We start from the raw sequence: 21,795 nt of genomic DNA on the forward strand, positions 1-21,795 counted from the left end.
TAAGGTCGTCCCGATTGGTGCGCTGGCAATCAATGTCTTGCGATATCCCGCAAAGTGTCACATTTGTTTGCATCACCTTTGAGAATATTTCACTTATTTTAAGATTTGTTTTGGCGGTATTATAATTTTATTGAATTTTGTAATAATTTTGTGGTGATTTTGGACTGTTGTAATCAGCCGTATATGCAGTCAGATGTATAAATTATTATTCTCTTTATGTTCAAAGTAAGAAAGAAAAAGGAGGAAGAAGTTTTAGTTAACTCATTCGGCAAGTGTTGGTGATCTTGGCTAGCAGATTCTCTTTGCTTGGCTAGTGAATGCCAAAGTCATTGATAGAGGTCTCTAGCTTATGATTTCGTTTCGCATTTGGTGATTTTGGTGTGGACCAGTAGCTTGTACCTTGCTCTTGGGACCGAGGGAAGAAAAAACTGGGATTACTGGTTTTAATATTGTGTTTTTTTCTGAAATGGGAAATGCCTGGGCATTATATGTTTCGGATCCCCAAGGAACACCAAATCCGTTGAAAGAACCGTCATTTGATCCGTTGTATGGCTTTTCAAGCGGCAGAAAGGAGCGGGGTAAGCTTATTCGCTAGTACAAAAAACGAGAATAGTGGTGAATATATAATGTAGTGTTAAAACTAACATAAATATTGCAGAGTTGTTATTTTCGAACGAACAAGTTTGACTATGTAATCGTAGTACAATGGATAGGTTGTTTTTTTAAGGTTAAGTAGGACAGTTTACGTATGGCACTTCCTTAGTACTTCTGCTGTCGAGATGGATTTCTTTTTATGTGATGCCATTCTAAACTAGAATGAATTCATCATTCACCACTGACTTGCATTTAGGGCAGTAGCCTCTGTGGCAGTTTGCCTATCAGTTGTTAACCTAGTCTTTTTGTAAATAATTTCAAATAATTTGGACATTTCTTGAACATCTCCCGTGGTAAATTATTTCAATCCCTAACTCATAGGACTACTGTAAACGAGTATTTGTTCCAATTTGTCCTCTTGAATTCCAGCTTTATTTTCATATTGTGATCTTTCCTATGTTTAAAAAAAACCCACTTGAAACTTGTTTGTCTCAAGCATTCCATGCTGTCTCTCCACTGACAAAATTCAGAACATACCACTTAGTTGTATACCCCATATTACTCCTCCCATTGAAAAAGTATACACGAGAAAAAGTTTCAAGCATAGATTTTCTGCAAGGTTAGCAGATCTGGGCACGGATATCTTGTGAGAGAGTAAAATAACTGCTTCGGTCTTTCTATAAGCCCCAAGTCCCGAAAGAGGTTTTGTAATGGTATAAAACCTACGTTTGGTTATATGGATATTAAATATGAATTTTGGATGAAATATGTCAAGCAGTTTTCTGGTTAAGTTATAAGAAATCGGGTCTATACGCACCTGCTTCTGGGCTATGCTTACACTGTAAAACATTGTGGTAATAATATTTCTTTTATTATTTGTTCTACTGGAAAAATGATTAAACTGTTTTAGAAGTACCGGGTGAGTTGGCCCTGCGCGTAGAGGCGCGCGGCTGTGAGCTTGCATCCGGGAGATAGTAGGTTCGAATCCCACTATTGGCAGCCCTGAAAATGGTTTTCCATGGTTTCCCATTTTCACACCAGGCAAATGCTGGGGCTGTACCTTAATTAAGGCCACGGCCGCTTCCTTCCAACTCCTAGGCCTTTCCTATCCCATCGTCGCCATAAGACCTATCTGTGTCGGCGCGACGTAAAGCCCCTAGCAAAAAAAAAAAAGTTTTAGAAGTGGACTTCAATGGTAAATTATGAAGGAAGTTCAGTATCGACCTATAATGCAACACTTTTTTTTCCTAGAAGTTGGTTGGTTTTATTGAGGATTCAAATACATCATGTTATTCCCCAGTCCTTTTGCTACAATACCCTATTTTACAGCATAATCTCCGTTCATTGCTACGGCCTTTACAACACCATAATGTGAGGGCCTGTATGCTGCATGGTACTACTTGGCTGGTTGATGTCGGAGCCACCGTCGTGCTGTATCGGTAACTTACTGCGGAGTGCATCCGTCATTGGGCTAAGAGGATGGAAGTCGGAAGGTGCGAGATCCGGGCTGTAGGGAAGGATGAGGAAGAACAGTCGACTGAAGTTTTGTGAGGTCCTGTCGGGTGTGCAGACTCGTGCGAGGTCTTGCATTGTCATGGAGAAGGAGAAGTTCGTTTGCATTTTTGTGGCTACGAATGTGCTGTCATTTCTTCAATATGCTTAGAGTAGCACAGTACACTTCAAAGTTGATCATTTCATTATGAGGGAGGACATTGAATAGAATAACCTTCAGAGTCCCAGAAGTAGTGATGGGTTGCGAGTGGAATCGCGAATAATCGATTCCATAAGCCTTGGGAATCGGGTTACCAGATTCCAGAATCGATTCCGAGGAGCCAGTAGCACCATCTATGATGCAGATGCGGAAACACGTGCAGCATGAATGTGTTCTGTAACGTGAGGTCACTTTATTTTATAACCCTGTCACTCTCCAAGCCATGCCTGTTCTCATTATAGAGTTCTGGAGTTATATACTTTAATACGACTGTAATTTGATCACAGTATGTGATTCTCTGTTTGAAACTAATCACGTTATATGGATTACTGACATAAATAAACAAAACTTGTACGGGGATTATGCCATAATATATTAGTGCTACTATTTCACGAAAATAGACTTGTACTAAAGAGACAATCTTACCTACTCTTATGCAGAGATGAAAACAAAATAGTAATTCTGACACTTTCTCATAATAATATTTAGCAGTAGTATGAAATGTTGTTCTTTTTCTACCACTTTTCTCACACCTGTGGGGTTGCCTCTGTGAACTGTATCACACATTTTGATTTGGCCATTTTTTACAACCGGATACCCTTCCTGACTCCAACCGTATGTGGAGGGATATAATCACTATTAAGTGTTTCTGTGGTGGTTGGTAATATGTTGTCTGAATATGAAGAGGAAAATGTTGGGACAAACACAAAAAAACACCTAGTCCCCGGGCCATAATAACTAATCGGAGGTGATTAAAATACCCCACCCGGCCAGGAATTGAACTTAGTACCTCTGAACCGAAAGCCTCAACGCTGACCGTTCAGCCAATGAGTCGGACAGTAGCACGAAATGTTAATTGCAAATTAAATGTAACGGAAGACAGGTATGCTACGAAACAAGTTGTGTACATTAAAAAAATGTGACTTGATTCCACAGACGTTATACGTTTATACTCGTTATTTTTTAAAACCACATTCGAAAAAGACAGTATAGGCCTAAGCATAAATAACAATGTTGCTTGTTACACCCAGTATTGAACTGTGAAATGTGATTTCCAGACAACCAGGATAAATTACTTCATTATTATGTGGCATAATTCATTCATGACAACTAATACATTTCACTATTTCACTGTATACAAAAGAAATAGCAAATATTGCATGTTCGAATTTGCCTCACGTTTAAACGGAAGACTCACTCTAGTGAGTACGCTGAGCACACTCTGGTGACGTCATCGGAAACAGATTCCTCGCATGCGACATTGAGTGCGAACCCGAAATCGTAGGAACCGATTCTTGCGATTCCAAGCGTCATTTCAACACATCACTACCCGGAAGACCATAGCTATGACCAGCTGAGGGTACAGTTTCGATCTTTTTCCTCATGGGAGAGTTGGTGTGGTGCCAGTCCGTGGATTGCTGTGTTTTGCCAGTTCGAGGTGATGAATCCATGTTTCATCGCCTGTGATAATGTTTTACAAGAAATTGTCGCCTTCCGCTCATAACAAGCAAGCAATTTCGCACAGATGTTTCTTTTTTGCTCTTTATGATCTTCCATTAGGTGTCGAGGAATCCAGCGGGAACAAAGCTTTAAAAACTCCAATTGGTGGATAAGTGTGACAGCATTATCAACAGAGACGTCAAGTTTGGCCGCGAGGTGTTTGACTGTGATCTGCCGATCAGCTCAAATAAGGGTATCCGCACATTCCAACTTTGCAGGCGTCACTGCTGTGTGTGGCTGGGCGGCACGTGGGAGATAAGACAGGTTTGCTTGACCTTGTGATGATAAAACACGCCTCACCCAACGACTTGCCATGCTTTTGTCCACTGCCAGGTCTCTGTAGACATTCTGCAAGTGCCTATGAATATCTGTGTTGCCTTGGTTTTCCGCTGGAAGAATCTGAATAACTGTTCTCTGTTTGGTATGCACCTCCGTTACAGACGTCAGTTTGAAGGCTAGTTCTAGTGCTGCCGCCTATCGGAAATTAATGAAACTCTATGAGACAAAGCAAAATATTCAAAGACGTCCCAAACAAAATTCCAATTTTTAAAAATCGGAATTGGCCGAGAAATAAAATTTGTTGCATTATATATTGAACGCCCTTCGTAGATTTCCATTAAGATTTCCATTAAGATTTCCATTGAATATTTTGTGTGAGAGTAAAGAGGATGGAGGAGAATAGAATTCGAAGACAATTGCTGGATGCAAAGTGCGAGGGCATGAGAGCAAGAGGAAGACCTAGAACAAGATGGATTGAATCAGTGAAGAGCGGCATAAGAAGACGAAATTTAGAGTGGGACAGGATCGTTGAAGGAAAGAGGAAGATGAAGTACCATAAATACCCCGAACCAGCAAGAGCTGGATAAGGGGAAATGATGATGATTTTGTGTGAGAGTAAATTCACTGTTTTGTTTTTCCTATAAATGCACATTCCATTCAGGGATTTAGAAATCGTATGAAAACTACATACAATCTTAGGGTAGGGAGATTCGAAATATGAAGTTTCGTTAAAATGTCTCCAGTAATTTTCTGGTAGTAAGAAATCAGCAATATGTGCACCTGCTTTTGGGCTGTGTCCGGTAGGACTTTGACTGTAAAATATTCCATTAATATCTCCCTTCATAGGTTATGATTTTCATTGCCTTGTTGACGAATAACTAATATAATAGGGTTTGACGGATGTTCCACCATTCAACACAATGTAAAATATTAGAAATTTATTAAGTGAAGACCGGTTTCAACTCCTTTGGAGTTATCATCAGTTCTTGTAGAATAATTAAATCAAAGGGAATTTGATAACAGTCATCATGAGGATTGAGTACATACATCTCAATAGGTTGACATAAAACATAATGACAAAATTATATACACAATGGCAATTGCCTAAATACATATCAATAGGTTGACATAAAACATAATGACAAATTATATACACAATGACATGAATGGCCTTTGGATTCTAGATATGAAGTTTGGTTGAAACATGTCCAGTAGTTTTCCAGCTTTATAAGAAATCAGCATGTTGCACACCTGTTTTGGGGTATGTCCGCTACGACTTTGACTGTAAAACATTCTGTAAACATCTTTTCCGTTGTTAATACTCCTATTGAGAAAGTGTTTATGAGAAGAAAGTTATGAAATGCATTTCCATTAAGAGTGGATTTTTCTAATAAGGATGATCATTGATATTTTGCGGAAAAGTAAAACCAGTGTTTTGGTCTTCCTATAAACCTCCAGTTGATTCAGGGATTTTGAAATGGTGTGGACCCGAAAACCTACTCGTGGGTAGGTATATTCCAAATATGAAGTTTGGTTGAAATATGACCAGTAGTTTTTCAGTTTTAAGAAATTAGACACCAATGCTAAAAAAATCTGTAGATGGTCTTTATTATATCTGAGACTGATAACTAAAAGAAAATTTTTGCCAAAATCAATATGCAGCCCCAGCCCCATGGTCATTACAATTTTATTGATATACGGTAGATTATAACAGGTATGGAACTGAAAGGGGCCACAGAGCTTATAAGAAACTAGCTGATGTACCTGTGCTTTGCTACGGAATTCTACATTGTATACAGAATTCTAGGTTAAGTAGTGTACACCTTGTGAGCAAGATTGTATTATACTGCACAGCTCTTAATGTTACCCTAGAAGCGTAACAGAGAAGTCGCCAAGCGTCTTTTCTCATATGAAGACTGGGTTAGGGAATTTTCATTGTAATCGCCTACCATCAGTCACAATCAGGTTGGGGAGTTTTCATTATAATGGCAGACACTCACTCTCCACCTGCTTTTTTTACATCCTCAGTAAGACTGTCTTAGTAGTTTTCCCAAGTGAAATGAACATAGGTCATTTCAATGACATCAGTAGGAATGGCACGTTTAAAAGCAATATGAAATACTTGATCAAATGAAAAACCACACATTTTCTCGCTTTTAACGAACAGTACTACGCTACAAACCATCACTCTCATTTTTGATGCGCATTGAAAACAGCGATCTCACTCAGTTTACGAAAGAAGTACATTTATTGTTCCACCTATTCAATACAATCAACACGCGAAGCAGGAACTCCAGACAGACCAACGCTGCTAATACAGTAAAATAGATATACATACGGCATATGATATAACCACATTCTATTCATCGATGTTCCATGTCTTCAAGAAGGACTACTTTCACGTGAAAATCAAACATAACCTGTCTAATACTCAGAAAAAAAACTTGTATCAAAGCAGCTTCAACCAGCACACTGTCTGTTTGCAATGGTTATATCAGATAATATTTTAGACCAATCAACTTATTGTGATTAACATCATAACATTTGCCTTTTCTCTTAGCCAATCTTTTAATGTCGAAATATAAACAAATTTCACCCTCAAGTTTTCAACCATTTTAGTCTTTTGAAAACTTACATTGACAACTGCCCCAGCAAATATATGCTGACTTTTATAACGAAGAGGATCCTCTTCAGTACCAGACAAGTGCCATTTTTAGAACTGTATATTGACATAAATTTTCTTTTAGACAAGATTTTAAATTAGTTTACAATAATTTTAGCATATGTTGTACATGTTATATCCCAACAGCATATTTTATAACAACTGTTCTGTAAAGTTAATATTATAGGAAATCATAGTTCAATTTTTATGAATTATAAAGTGTCATTGTCCTCTAAACAATGTTTGTTTTAAGATTAAATTAACCGAGCTCGATAGCTGCAGTCGCTTAAGTGCGGCCAGTATCCAGTAATCGGGAGATAGTGGATTTGAGCCCCACTGTCGGCAGCCCTGAAGATGGTTTTCCGTGGTTTCCCATTTTCACACCAGGAAAATGCCGGGGCTGTACCTTAATTAAGGCCACGGCCGCTTCCTTCCACTTCCTAGGCCTTTCCTATCCCATCGTTGCCATAAGACATGTGTCGGTGCGACGTAAAGCAAGTAGCAAAGAAAAAAAAAAGATTAAATTAATATGGCTGATGATGCCCATTAAGAAGGGCGAAACATGTCCCCATAATATTTAGATTTTCTATGTCTAATTGACCACATAACGTGGTACTGATTGTATTTAATATGTGGAACAACAAATGTACTTCTTTTGTAAACTGAGTGAGTACTACGCTGCCGATCTAACAGTCCAAAGTTCCAGAGCTGGAATGACCAAGCCGCAGACAGGCGTGATCCGTGAACACTCTTCATATTTTTTTTGACAGGGGGGGTCTAATAGTGGAGAGTCCCAGGGCAAATCTATGCCCTTTTTCTAATGTTTCCTAGGAGTACCCCATGAGCCGTAAAATCTCATTTCACTACACTGGTGGCAGAAAAATCTGACTTCGAGACAAAAATTTTTCCTCCAAGTCAGAGGAGAAAACCCCTCTTCACTGCTAATTTGGAATAAAATGAATGTAGAATTTAATAAAAGTTAAGAGGAAGACGCTTTTTATAAGAAATGGCTCTTTTCAGGGTTGAATTTTGAATAATTATTTAGTGAATTGTGGTGCTATAATTTGGAATAGGCTTAAATTGTAATTCTAGACCAGGTTATACTACTATTACTAAGTGAGCCGCTGCCAAATGTGCACACTGCTCATTCAAAACAGTGCGTCAGAGTAGGGATCGAATAGCTGGAATACTCTGATGAACCAGTGTGTTACGTATCAGCAGTATCAGACAATATATGAACCAGAGGAATGGCATGCTAAAGAAAAAAAGTTTTCTAACTCCCCAGCTGTTTCCCGCCAGTATTTGGTCAGGCTGTTATACTCGGTACGCAACAATAATCCTATCTATCGGGAGTTTTGGGCACCATAAGAGGTTAAGAACATAACAACAAACAGTGGTCAATGTAATGTTATTGTTGATCAGATTATGCGCTTTTGATATTGTAGGCCTTCACATTTAGTTATCTTCTGACTATGGAATACTACTCTTATCATAGTCGGTACGGTAAAACTGATTAAAACATAAATGATCGGAGATTGTATTCTCTATAACTTTTGTTTTGGGGTACTTTTCTATAGAACCAATAACATAGGTATTTAAAAATTAAATTTTGGGAGCCTACCCCTAAACTACCATTTCATCCAGGGTCAGTAAATTGTTCATAGCTTAGACTATAGTTTCTTCTTCCCTGACTCTATATACCGATTTTCATTAAATTCTGTTCACCCATTTTCTCGTGGCTCGGCGTTGATATGGACTTAGCAACAAAAATCGAAATTCATTAGTATCTGTGTTATCATAGCCGGTACGATAAAAATGTATGAGACATAAATGTCGGAAATTTAATTCTGTGTAACTTTAGTTATGTAGTATTTATCGATAGGACCACTAATAAAATAAATATTTGAGTATTGAATTTTAGGCTTTCCCCCAAACCACCATTTCACTCAGCGTGAATAAAATGATTTATAGCCTAGATTGTAGTGGCTCATCCCCTGACTTTACATAACGATTTTCATGAAATTCTCTTCAGCCGTTTTCTCGTGATGCATGTACACACATACACACGGACAGAAATTACGGAAAAGTAAAAAATGTATTTTCTTATTACTATGGACATGATCGATACAGAAATACCATTCTTTTCAAATTCTGAGCAATGTACAGACAAAACTCTTATTTTATATAGATAGATAGAGGATTTTGGAGAAGAATAGGTAATTCACCAAGACTTGCAGACAGAATGCTGGAAGGTATAACAGTCCATAATGATGATGTATGTATACTTTTGAAGGAGGGATGAAAATCTTTTCTCACAAAGACGTTTGAAATTGCACGACAATTTTCAATGCTTCAGATAATTCAGGAAATTCACTTCTCGCCGGTAGAAAAATCTAGAATTGAGACGAATCATGATCACAGAATTGCATTTTAAGTCCACTGTCACTTGAAAACTGTATGAATTATTTTCTTATGTTTCAAATTTTGCTTCACGATTTTGAGGTAGTCATAAACTCTTTCAAGAAACGCGATAATGTTTTTAATGAATAAATAAGGTTCATTAACACAAAGTGTGTTGACAAGGTGGATCATTCCAGCATTCTGTTTTAAATAGCTTTTTATTTTGAGATCTTTCAAGAAACTCGGAATCAGCAAAAACAGGTTAGTTCAGTTACCCTCACTTTTCCAGGAAACAAATTCTCGCAGTGTGACCATTCAGATAAGAGTGGATTAAGACATCTCAAGCCAAGCTGCTTTATTCAAAATACTGTACAGTCTTTCATTGTCAAGGTTGGGCTCATTAGGAATTTTCAATAAGCCTCCTTTATGAATGCTACCTGCTAAAAGTAGACTAAAGGCAAAATAAGTATCCTGCACTTTCCTTCAGAAATAGGTTTTACATAGTTAGAAATAAAAAAAAACTCTTAGAACAAATATGACATGTCATAGAAATCTGCCCCTTAATCATGAATTATCATTTGCTTATCTTACATAGCACATTAATATTATTTGAAACTGGCAGCATTTACTGTCGCTCCCCTGGTGAGGAAATCAACCACATGGCCCAAAATACCAACTTGACTGGAGGCGTAACTTGCACTCCTAATACACTTTTAAAACCTACTTGGCACTAGGCCGCATACACAAGGGCTAATCCCATACTAAAGAGGTGACTTGTATAAGAAGACTTAATTACATTAAGAAAGGAAGAAACGGTTGTAAAAACAAAGTCACCTCAAAACAATAGGAGTGGGAGCTCGAGAAGGTTTAGCACTCTCTATCCCAATTTATAGTTAAAGGGACGAAGTTTTACCAAGTGTCTATTACATTTTAAAGATAGGTTACATGAGAAAAGTTTTCGAACCTGCCCCGAGGGTTAAACTGCTGAGCTAGCGAGAAATGAAGTTATTAAATGGCTATTACCTTATGGATGAACTGCTGCCCGAAGAAAGAGGCGCTTCCCGCCCCCTGCTACATAATCACACTAGGAGAGATGTTACTGAAGTGGCGAGGAGACCAGAAAATCAGCAGTTTTTAAACCCTCGTGGAACATTCAAGACCCACAGCAGTTTATTGGTTACAGAACACAGTTACAGAGCAGGTTGGGGAAGAAAGCCCCGATTGGCCGAAAATTAATTTAAGAAATTCGGGATTGGCTAATTTCAAAACTGGCGGAAAGAAAGGATTAACATTGCCAACCTACAACTGACAGAACAAAATTTAGTTAAGACAAAACTTATGAATGTTAAATTTCTTCAGGACAGTTCATTCCTTTACACCAGAGTGCGATATTAGTTTTGGTAGAGACATCTGTTAGAGAACGTCCAATTTTCTTGATCCGGAGGAAACAAACACAAGTCGAAATAGACACAGGTCAGAACACTTCAAAATTTATGGTAGTGACATCTTCTAAGAAATCTTTGAATTAGTACAGTTTGTTAAAGTTCAGGCGTTCTCCTGTAGAGGAGTTTCAACTGGCGCAATATTTGAATTTGCGTTGTGGAAGTGTACCGCCCGGTACAGACCCCCCCCCCCAAAGTCCTTCCACGGGGTGACACAGAAGAAAACAAAATTTTGTTTTAAAAAAAAGGTCCAAGTTATTGCTGAGGAGATGAAGAATTTAGACGAGAAAAATATAACTTTTCAGTGGTCGGAGGTCTCAGAAGTTGTTTGATATAAGTAGAATCCAGTTTTGAAATTTCTTTGTAGTAGCTTTGCTGAAAGGTACTTCTTTTGCTGAATAGTTAACAAATCTTGAAGAAAGAAAGAGAATTCAAGGTCTTTAGTGGTTATTAATTTAAATTTAAATTTAAAGATAGGTGAAACCACTACACGCTGCTAATGCTTGACGGCCAGACCTGCCGTCGCAGCCGATGTTTGTACGAGTCGCCCGGGCTCCTCCCGTACTCGGAGATACCGCTCTCCCGCACGATAGAGGGGTAGTCGAGGTGAAGCACGCCGCAGATGCGAAGTTTAGGAAGCAGTCCTCGAGTAGCTTGCGGTTGGTGCGCCGCACATCAGCCTTTGCCGGGAGCTGAACTCCGGCTCGCCGTTCTTAGAGAGTCTTCACAGGAACGAACGGGGCCCAGTTTCCGTTCAAGTTGCTGCGCGGCGGTTGATGGCTGGGGGGGCACTGAAACCAGTAAGATCTCCGCAACAGACTTTTGTTGGAAATTTTGCTTTAGGGTACAGTAATTGTGGTTGAGGCTGAGGCGCCAGCGGCGTGGAAACTTTTATTTCATTTATATAGTTATTGCCACTGGTGTGGTTTAGCAGGAGGCGGGAGCGTGGTAATGGCCATAGTGCAAGGACAGCAGAGTAACCCTGGGGAAGGTTTTACATAGTATTGGTACAAGGCAGATTCAACCACATGTAAAAATATAAGGGACAATAGGCCTTAAAATGAAATCAAAAATATAACCTTCAGGATTCTTACAAAATTATAAAGACAAAGTTAGCACGGAAATTATACAGATTTCACCTGTGACAGATGAACCCTAAATATCCTCTCGGTTTCTGGGTTACTCACAAGTGTCAAAAAACCAAGAATCAATTTCTGACATTAAATAGTTAGACATCCATCCATGTTCATATCTGTTTCATTACCAGAGTACCAAAAGGAAGAAAGAGCAACTCACTTTACGATATGAAAACACTGAATCCAAAAAAAAAAAAGAGGGACACGGAGATTCAGTAACATTCTATAAGGGAAGACTGTTATGATACACTCCCGAAAGAATTTAACGGAAGAAAATGAATGGCACCTACTTCCCAGGAGGAATTCTTGAGATGGTAAAAATAAAAGAAATATCGAGAACTTCACAGGGATGAACCTCAAATCGACCATGCAGATGGTTTACTACCGTATAAAAGCCTGCCCCAAAGAAAAAGCACAACTCCCAGGAGTAATTAATGTGTAGAAACTCATCGATAAATCCAAAGGCCGAAACACGCCTCATACCGATATAAACGTCCTACCGGGGATAATCACTCAGGGATGACTTACTTACACCCATGTTACAAGACAAATTACCCTATACAAGTACACATGAAAAGAGGTAACACCATGACCTCACAATACAGACAAGAAATAGCACGAGAAGATGCATCAATACCCAAAAGGAGCAACCTACTCCCAATACATCCTCCCATTCTCTTACATCATAAATACCCTAATTCACAAAAGAGGAAAATGTATATCGAAAAGGAGCCTATAACTCCCATACAAGATCCCCTATTACACAAAAAATGACCCTACAAAGCATCAAAATACAAAAGACATCATGGGTGAACTTGAGCAGGAGGACCAGAAAGCGGGTCAAAAGAGTAGAAATACATCTCAAATTAAAGCAAAATTCCTCAACTGAGTAGGCACTGTCAAAAATAGAGAAGTGAGACCGAGAACTGAGTATGTCGTGAGGACGAAAACAGGGAAGATCAATAAACATGACGGAGACCACTTTAAGTATGCTGGAAGCTTTACCCCATCTGACACATAACCAACGGGAGGGATATCTAAAGTGAAGACACAACAGAATGTTGGGCGACAGGAACACATACTTCGTTTGCATACCTCGCAATCACGCTACCCTACCAACCAATATGCGCTGCAAAATCAGAGAACCCTACAATCAAGCCTAGGGAATAGACGATATACAGATCCTGCCTAGAGAAGGCTACAGGTCCCAAGAACTTAGATTCCCCATAACATAGAAGGCTTCGATTACAGAGAACTAGGACGTAAGCGACCCCTGAACGCCACAAGGCTCATTCGATACACGGGACGAATTGGGCAGAGAAATGTCCGACCCAGGAAGAAAAATAAGCCGCGCAAATAAAATATACACATTTTACCATAGCAGACAAACATTAGACGTGACATCCCGCAAGGCTTAATAGGAAAGGTTGGCCAAAAGGCATAGTGCCTATACAGTGAGAGTAAGTCTATCGCAAAGAATTTAGCCAATGAACATACCCAGCGACCTCGCCCAAAAACTACATCTAAAAGGGGCAACTGATAGGAAAAGTGCAGTTAAGAAGCACTCGAAACGAATGACAAGGTTGATGTCAAACGACCAAAGCAATGATCATCACTCAAAAGAAACCACTTGAAAGGGGCAACCAGAGGGAACCTTAAGTTTCACAATCCCTTGAACAAGCATGCCACCATATTCACCCTTCGTAATGGGGAGTTTATAGAAAAATTCCTCCTTGCGCAAATGGCCAGGATGGAAGACTTCGCGAGGGTCAGACATGATAGAAAAGATTTTACAATTTTAGAGAAAAAAAAATTCCAGCACCTGAGAAAATCGTTAGAGTTCGAATCGAAAACAAGGTTTAGCCATCAAAAGGGGCTAAATTGAGACCCATTCAACCACGCTCTGCTATTGCTTGTTCCGAGGTGTCTGTGGAACAGCAGAGGTGAAAGAAGGTGCGGGCGGGAATAGGTCTCAGCTTACGAAATTAAAGTTAATTTTGAAACTCTAACAAAGGTTATATTTTCTTTTCAAGGTAAATAAATAACAGAATATAACAGGTACCAAGTAGAAGATCAACAAATTAAGAAAGTACAATTTTAGTTCATTACAAAATTTGGGCTTCGAGCCCGTCACTCACGAACCTTGAGCTATGAATCCAACTTTACCTATGTACCAAGTTCAAACAAAGGGGCAGAAAACCCCAGTCATGCCAAGGAGCACTGGCTCCTGATTACCATATTAAGCCTCTTCGAGGCACACAGAAACCAGATTTTTTTTTTGCTAGGGGCTTTACGTCGCACCGACACAGATAGGTCTTATGGCGACGATGGGATAGGAAAGGCTTAGGAGTTGGAAGGAAGCGGCCGTGGCCTTAATTAAGGTACAGCCCCAGCATTTGCCTGGTGTGAAAATGGGAAACCACGGAAAACCATTTTCAGGGCTGCCGATAGTGGGATTCGAACCTACTATCTCCCGGATGGAAGCTCACAGCCGCACGCCTCTACGCGCATGGCCAACTCGCCCGGTGAAACCAAATTTAAGAAAGAGCAAACCCGCTCTCAAGGTTCAAGCCCATCAAAGGCCACAACAAACTATACTTCAAACTGCTCTCAAGGCATACCAAGAACAGGGGTAATAAATACCCAACCTACTGGGCCTATTCAGTAAAGAAGCAGGTTAATTACTTGGCCCAAAATACCAACTTGACTGGAGGCGTAACTTGCACTCCTAATACACTTTTAAAACCTACTTGGCACTAGGCCGCATACACAAGGGCTAATCCCATACTAAAGAGGTGACTTGTATAAGAAGACTTAATTACATTAAGAAAGGAAGAAACGGTTGTAAAAACAAAGTCACCTCAAAACAATAGGAGTGGGAGCTCGAGAGGGTTTAGCACACTCTATCCCAATTTATAGTTAAAGAGACGAAGTTTTACCAAGTGTCTATTACATTTTAAAGATAGATTACATGAGAAAAGTTTTCGAACCTGGCCCGAGGGTTAAACTGCTGAGCTAGCGAGAAATGAAGTTATTAAATGGCCATTACCTTATGGATGAACTGCTGCCCGAAGAAAGAGGCGCTTCCCGCCCCCTGCTACATAATCACACTAGGAGAGATGTTACTGAAGTGGCGAGGAGACCAGAATATCAGCAGTTTTTAAACCCTCGTGGAACATTCAAGACCTTTCATGAATGATGAGACACACCCACAGCAGTTTATTGGTTACAGAACAGTTACAGAGCAGGTTGGGGAAGAAAGCCCCCATTGGCCGAAAATTAATTTAAGAAATTCGGGATTGACTAATTTCAAAACTGGCGGAAAGAAAGGATTAACATTGCCAACCTACAACTGACAGAACAAAATTTAGTTAAGACAAAACTTATGAAACCGGGCGAGTTGGCCGTGCGCGTAGAGGCGCGCGGCTGTGAGCTTGCATCCGGGAGATAGTAGGTTCGAATCCCACTATCGGCAGCCCTGAAAATGGTTTTCCGTGGTTTCCCATTTTCACACCAGGCAAATGCTGGGGCTGTACCTTAGTTAAGGCCACGGCCGCTTCCTTCCAACTCCTAAGCCTTTCCTATCCCATCGTCGCCATAAGACCTATCTGTGTCGGTGCGACGTAAAGCCTCTAGCAAAAAAAACTTATGAATGTTAAATTTCTTCAGGACAGTTCATTCCTTTACACCAGAGTGCGATATTAGTTTTGGTAGAGACATCTGTTAGAGAACGTCCAAATTTCTTGATCCGGAGGAAACAAACACAAGTCGAAATAGACCAAGTCAGAACACTTCAAAATTTATGGTAGTGACATCTAAGAAATCTTTGAATTAGTACAGTTTGTTAAAGTTCAGGCGTTCTCCTGTAGAGGAGTTTCAACTGGCGCAATATTTGAATTTGCGTCGTGAAGGTGTACCGCCCGGTACACTTATAACATGCGCTTTCTCAAGAAATGCAAGGTTGGTGACACGGTCCTCCCGTTTGATGTTCTAGATGGATGTAAATTTTTGATATCCTGATGGTAGAGGGTCCAAGTTTCACAACCATAAGGCAGTGTTGATATGACAAAAGCATGGTAAACCGTGATCTTGGTATGCATTGATTGTAAGGTCTTCATTCATGAAGACACAACGGGATAAACGTCCAAATGCTGAGTGGGCAGCACCAATTCTCTTATCCATATCTTGTGAGCGGTTAGCATTTGTTTAGAGGATACTTCCTAGATATAAAAAGTGGTCTACCTGCTCCAGTGGAGTATCCGTTTACAAGTTGCTTTACGTTGCACCGACACAGACATGTCTTATGGCGATGATGGGACAGGAAGAGGTTTAGAGTAGGATGGTAGCAACCGTGGCCTTAATTAAGGTACAGCCGCATCATTTGCCTGGTGTGAAAATTGGAATCCACAGAAAACCATTTTCAGGGTTGCTGACAGTGGGGTTCGAACCCACTATCTGCCAAATACTGGATACTGGCTGCACTTAAGCGACTGCAGCTATAGAGCTCGGTAGGAGTATCTGTAATGGAGATTTTGAAAGCTAGGAAGTTCAACCCAGGTGCGGGCTGTGCGAGTACTTTGGTTTTCTGAACAATAATGGAAGAGACCAAAACGATCGCAAGCTCTCTTGAAACAACTGACGGACTGTTGTAGCTCATCAGGTGTGAGAGGAGGGGCGGCAGCATCATCTGCATATTGCAATTCTGTAACTGAGGAAATCTTAGTAAACTTTCAGGAGTGAAGTTTAGCCAGATTGAACAGTCCCCTATTGAAATGATATCTGATCTTTACACCTTGGTTGTCTGTAGACATTCCATATAGTATGTCAGCTAGATAAAGAGCAAAGAGTGTTGGAGCAAGCACACATCCCTGTTTTAATCCATGAGCAATTGGAGGTGGATCAGAGATAATATTTTGATGAATGATTTGCCCAGACATATTATCATGAGCCTTGACCAGATCTACAAAATGCTGTAGACAGCCAAAGGGTGTCAAGTACCATCCACATAGCTGTTCTTGGGACTGAGTCAAAAGTCTTTTCCAGGTCATAGAACACTAGGTATAAAGGAGTCTGTTGCTCTCAGCATTTTTCCTGGATTTGCCTTGGACAGAAGATCATATCTGTTGTGCCTCTGGATGTTTGAAAACTGCACTGCGACTTGGGTGGGATCCTCTCGGAAATAATCTGCAGGCGATTGAGCAAATTTCTAGCAAGAATTTTACCTGCTATAGATAGCAATGATATACCCTGATAGTTGCCACAAACACTATCACCTTTCTTGAAAAGAGTAATGATAGTGGCATTTTTAAGGTCATCAGGTATTTTGCAGGTTTCCCATATTAAGAGGATAAGTGTATGAAGTCTGGTCTTTAGAGCTAGGTCTCCGCTTTGAATCATTTCCAGAGGAATGTTATCTGGGCCAAGGAGCCTTGCCAGGTTTCATTTTACTGAGAGCAGCATTGAATTCCTTGAATGTTGGTAGGAGAGCCATCCATGGTTGTTGGGGATGTAGAGGCACATCATTGAGAAAGTCTGCAGCTGCATTTGAACTCCAATTGAGTACCTTTCTATTAAATGAATGCCTGGCTAAAACTCTCTCCTATATTTTGATGTTGCTGTTCGTCAGAGTTTTTGCAGGTTTCATACTCATGTTTGCCAACACTTTTATAACACAGAACACTGTGTGGCTTTTGTTCACTGCTATCACTACACCAAGTAAACACATGAACTGTCATATTTCCTACTGGTACTATTTATTCTTGGAACCTACTTAGTTCTTCAACTTTAATAGCAGACATTTTACGTGAATTAGCCATAACAACACACATATCACAATTAGGTTTGCAAAATCCATATTATTGACATTTTTCAAAATCTGCGTTCTGAGCCACTTTTCTATTTTTAAGAAAGTATTTGAAAAACATATTGAAACTGAAATTAGCTGATGGCCTACTTTGTTCAGTTATTGATTTAAGAAGATAACCTTCAGTAATAAATTACAATAAACAACAGCTAATTTGTTGAAATGTTTGTAATACATGTTTACTTGAAATTCAAAAAAATGGCAGGGGAGTTTGGGAGCAATGAAAACATACTTTTGTATAGTTATCCTTCTGCAGCAACCAGTTGTTAGTGCAGACTGCAGTACCTCTAAAATTGACAATTCAGCTATAGCCTCATAACCTGGACATACTGGATTTTTGACTGATTGTTGAAATATTCATGAATAAGGATGGTTACACCATCCCTTTTATTTAAACAATTTTTATTAATTTAATTTTTAATCATAGAGTGAGTTGGCTGTGTGGTTAGGGTCGTATAACTGTGAGCTTGCATTCGGGAGGTAGTGGGTTTGAATCCCACTGACGCCAGCCCTGAAGATGGTTTCCTATTTTCACACCAGGAAATTGCTGAGGCTGTACCTTAATTAAGGCCATAGCCACTTCTTTCCCACTCCTAGACCTTTCCTATTCCATCGTTGCCACAAGACCTATTCATGTTGGTGCAACATAAAGCAAAAAAAAAAAAAACTTTGAAAAACAAAAATGTGTAGTTGCTCAGTTTGGTTGATTTTAATTGAAATTAGATAAGTATATTGTTACCTCAAAACAAATTGGCCCTTGAGTCTATCTCGTAAGAAACTGAAGAGCGAGTCTCCTCACTTAACCTTGGCACCCTTTCTTGCGTTGCCTGCTAATCTCCTTGTTGGATATTACCCACCAGTCATCAGTCTCTGCAGCAACTCACAAATTTACTCATAAAATAACCACTGTCATATCACGTCATGACGCGTGGCCTCCAGAGAGGCCTGGTATAGGTCTTTTGAACATACGCCGTATAGGCGACCTATGCGTCCGTGAGGATGGTGCTGAACATGGCACAAACACCGAGCTGCTGAGCCATTTGAATGAACTAATTAAAGTTAAAATCCCTGACCTGGCCTGGAATCAAACCCGTGACCCTTGTGACCAAAGGCCAGCATGCTAAACATTTAGTTAGTAAACCACGGTTTACCATAAAGAATTTATTTTGCATGTTAACTACTAAGGTTAAATAGAACATAAATAGCAACCTGAATAGGGCTAAACATATAATTGACAGTACCTTAAATATCTAATGGTATAGTTTAGTAATGCTTTGTTCATCATTATCAATTAATTAATTAGCCAAGTAAATAGTAAATTTTTTTCTTTTTACAAGTTACTTACGTCGCACCGACACACATAGGTCTTATGGCAACGATGGGACAGGAAAGAGTTAGGAGTGGGAAGGAAGCGGCCGTGGCCTTAAGGTACAGCCCCAGCATATTCCTGGTGTGAAAATGGGAAAACACGGAAAAACATCTTCAGGGCTGCCAACATTAGGGTTCGAACCCACTATCTCCTGAATACTGGATACTAGCCGCACTTAAGTGACTGCAGCTATCGTTCAGTTAAAGAATTTTAAATCTTTGCAAAAAAAAAGGCAATCACTGTGCAGTCTCTAAATCATCATCTAAGGGTTCAATTCTGGACATTTCACTGTCACTTTTATTAGGTTCACTTCCACTATCACTGCTGGTGTCATTGTAGTAATTATTTATTATGATAGATTCTCTCCTCTACTAGTTCCTCCCGTTCATAGCACTCATTTCCATATTTTTTTCTACATGGTCACAAATGCTAATCTGGCCACTTTCACCTCATTCTGAATGTCTCTGTTTGCAAAGGCATTTAACATAAATTCGACATTATTAGCACTATTTTACGATATACCAGATGAGTTCTATGGGATTTATATCTGTGTGGTATGGAGGCAGTCTCAATACTATATTCCCACAAACAGCCATGATTTCATCAATTACGTATGTACCAAGTGAGTGGCTGCGTGGTTTGAGTAATGTAGCATTCAGCTTGAGTTCGGGAGGTAGTGGGTTCGAACCCCACTGTTGGCAACCCTGAAGATGGTTTACCATGGTTTACCATTTTCACCCCAGCAAATGCTGGGGATGTATTTTAATCAAGGCCATGGCCGATTCCTCCCCACTCTTAGCATTTCCTGTCCCATCACCATACTATCAAAGATGAAACCTAATACATAGTAGCCATTCTATACCTGGGTGAGACATAAAAGCAAATTGTAATTTAAAAAAATAAATATGAAAACCATATGATATGACTCTTTTATCATTGGTTATGAAGTTTATTACGTTCATATAGTTGAAGTTTCAGCATGGAATCATACAATGGAATCTTTTTAACCTGCAGCCAGTGGTAGACTTCTTATGGGACTGGTAAATAAGCAGCGTGCTAGGAACAAAACCACCAGCATTGAGAATAATCAGTCGATCTCCTCGCCAGATGGGAAGTAACACTCCTGAAGTACTATTATCGGTTCAGGCTGTAGGCATAGAATAGCTACTATATATTAGGTTTCATCTTTGATCGGATGGCCTTCTTCATTGTAATTCTTTATGTCTGGAAGGTAAGATACATGCTTCCTATGTCCTTTTTCTCGATTAAAACCCTTCTATTATTTGTAGTCTTCTCCCAGTTGAAGCCCAACTCTTTTACACTACTTCTCAAACTGACAAAACCTCCTTGGAAACCAATCCTCTCTCCTTTTGCAGGGTGTAATTTATATATTGATAGAGTTTTAAAAAAAAAATGTAACATTAATGGATTTTGCATACATAACATTCTTATCAAAGTCGTCAATGTCCATCACACGCTTTTACCCTTTCTGTGTTTTTCTTGGCGTACCTAATGAAGTTCGTTCAATCTCGAGCTCTCTCTTTTCTACCATTTTTTTTAATGATGTGTTTAACGTTGGACTAACACATCGAAGGTTTTCGGCAACAGACGGATGGGAAAGGGACAGGATTGGGAAGGTACTGGCCGTTGCCTTAATTAAGGTACAGCCCCAGAATTTGCGTGGTATAAAATGAGAAGCCATCGAAAAACATCTTCAGGGCTGCCAGTGGTGGGACTCGAACCCACTATCTCCTGAATACAAGCTCACAGCGGCACGGCCAACTCGCTCGGTTAAAATTCTCTTGACTATCCCCTACAACACTTGTTGCATCTGCTGTTCTTTGTTGTACTTTCAACAGTTTTCTATACTGTTCTTGCATTTTATTCTTACTTTCCTCACCTTATTCATTCAACTATGAACATTGAGAAGAGTCTCTCGCGTTTGTCCTCTTGTTGTAAATTTCAGTTTAGAATTTTTGGCGGCATAATTCACTTGGCTCATGAATGGTAGGAATATGTACTCACAGTGAATCCATTTGTTTTAAGCTATTGAGCTTACATCCCAGTCAAGTCTGTCACAGGAAGCAGCCTCATCCCTTCCCACCTCTCTTCTTGCATTCCACTAGTATGCTAGCTGTCAATCAACATGTGATAGGTCTGCCAGCAGGCTTTGCTTTCCATTTCAAGTGCCAAATTGATTTAAGACAGTTATAAAAATGAGCCATCTTCATGGACAATGTATTGAGAAATGTAGGTGTTGGGTAGGATTCATAGTTTTCTTTTTGAAAATTGGAAATTCCTAATTTTTAACATAGGTGTAGACTATAGGCCCTTAAAGGAATTACTGAAAGGCAAAACATCTTACTGTCATCTTGAGATCTGAAGATTTTTATTGTAATAGAAGCCAAAGCAGTCAAAAGTTGAAACATTCATAAATTTAAACAAATTTTTACAATATTATTTTTTCTTCCTTATTTACATATTTTTCAGCTAAAGAAAGTAAACTCTTTTCTCAATCTGGAGGTGGTGCAGCTATTTTCAGGCACACTCTTGATGGAGGTAGGCTGCAAGTGCCTTTTTTTTTTTTTTTTTTCACAACATACCAGCCCTCCTGCTAATCTTAAATTTCTGGCCTAGGCTACACATTATCTACACAGCTTTTTGGAAGATAATTTCACAATTATGGTTATGCTTATGGAAAGTATTCTTTTCGTCAGTCATCAGTGATAGTCTTCACGAAAGGAAACTGTTTCAACCATATTTGATTAATACACATTTTCTTTTAGGCATTTTTGAACAATTTTCTTGCACACATTAGCCATTTCCAATATTGTTAAAC

The 21,795-nt window shown here is 39.5% G+C and overlaps 1 protein-coding gene across 1 annotated transcript in view; it reads left to right on the forward strand.

The window, feature by feature from the left end:
- Positions 1 to 344: 344 nt before the first annotated feature.
- The window catches only part of ND-B18 (NADH dehydrogenase (ubiquinone) B18 subunit), a 56,758-nt gene continuing 35,307 nt past the window's right edge, over positions 345 to 21,795 (forward strand). Inside the window, exon 1 of the mRNA XM_067151892.2 lies at positions 345 to 578. Within this exon, the coding sequence (XP_067007993.1) occupies positions 467 to 578 (112 nt within the window). The 5' untranslated portion in view covers positions 345 to 466. The remainder of the gene's footprint in view (positions 579 to 21,795) is intronic.

Source organism: Anabrus simplex, chromosome 1 (genome assembly GCF_040414725.1).
Source record: "Anabrus simplex isolate iqAnaSimp1 chromosome 1, ASM4041472v1, whole genome shotgun sequence".
Classification (NCBI taxonomy): domain Eukaryota; kingdom Metazoa; phylum Arthropoda; class Insecta; order Orthoptera; family Tettigoniidae; genus Anabrus; species Anabrus simplex.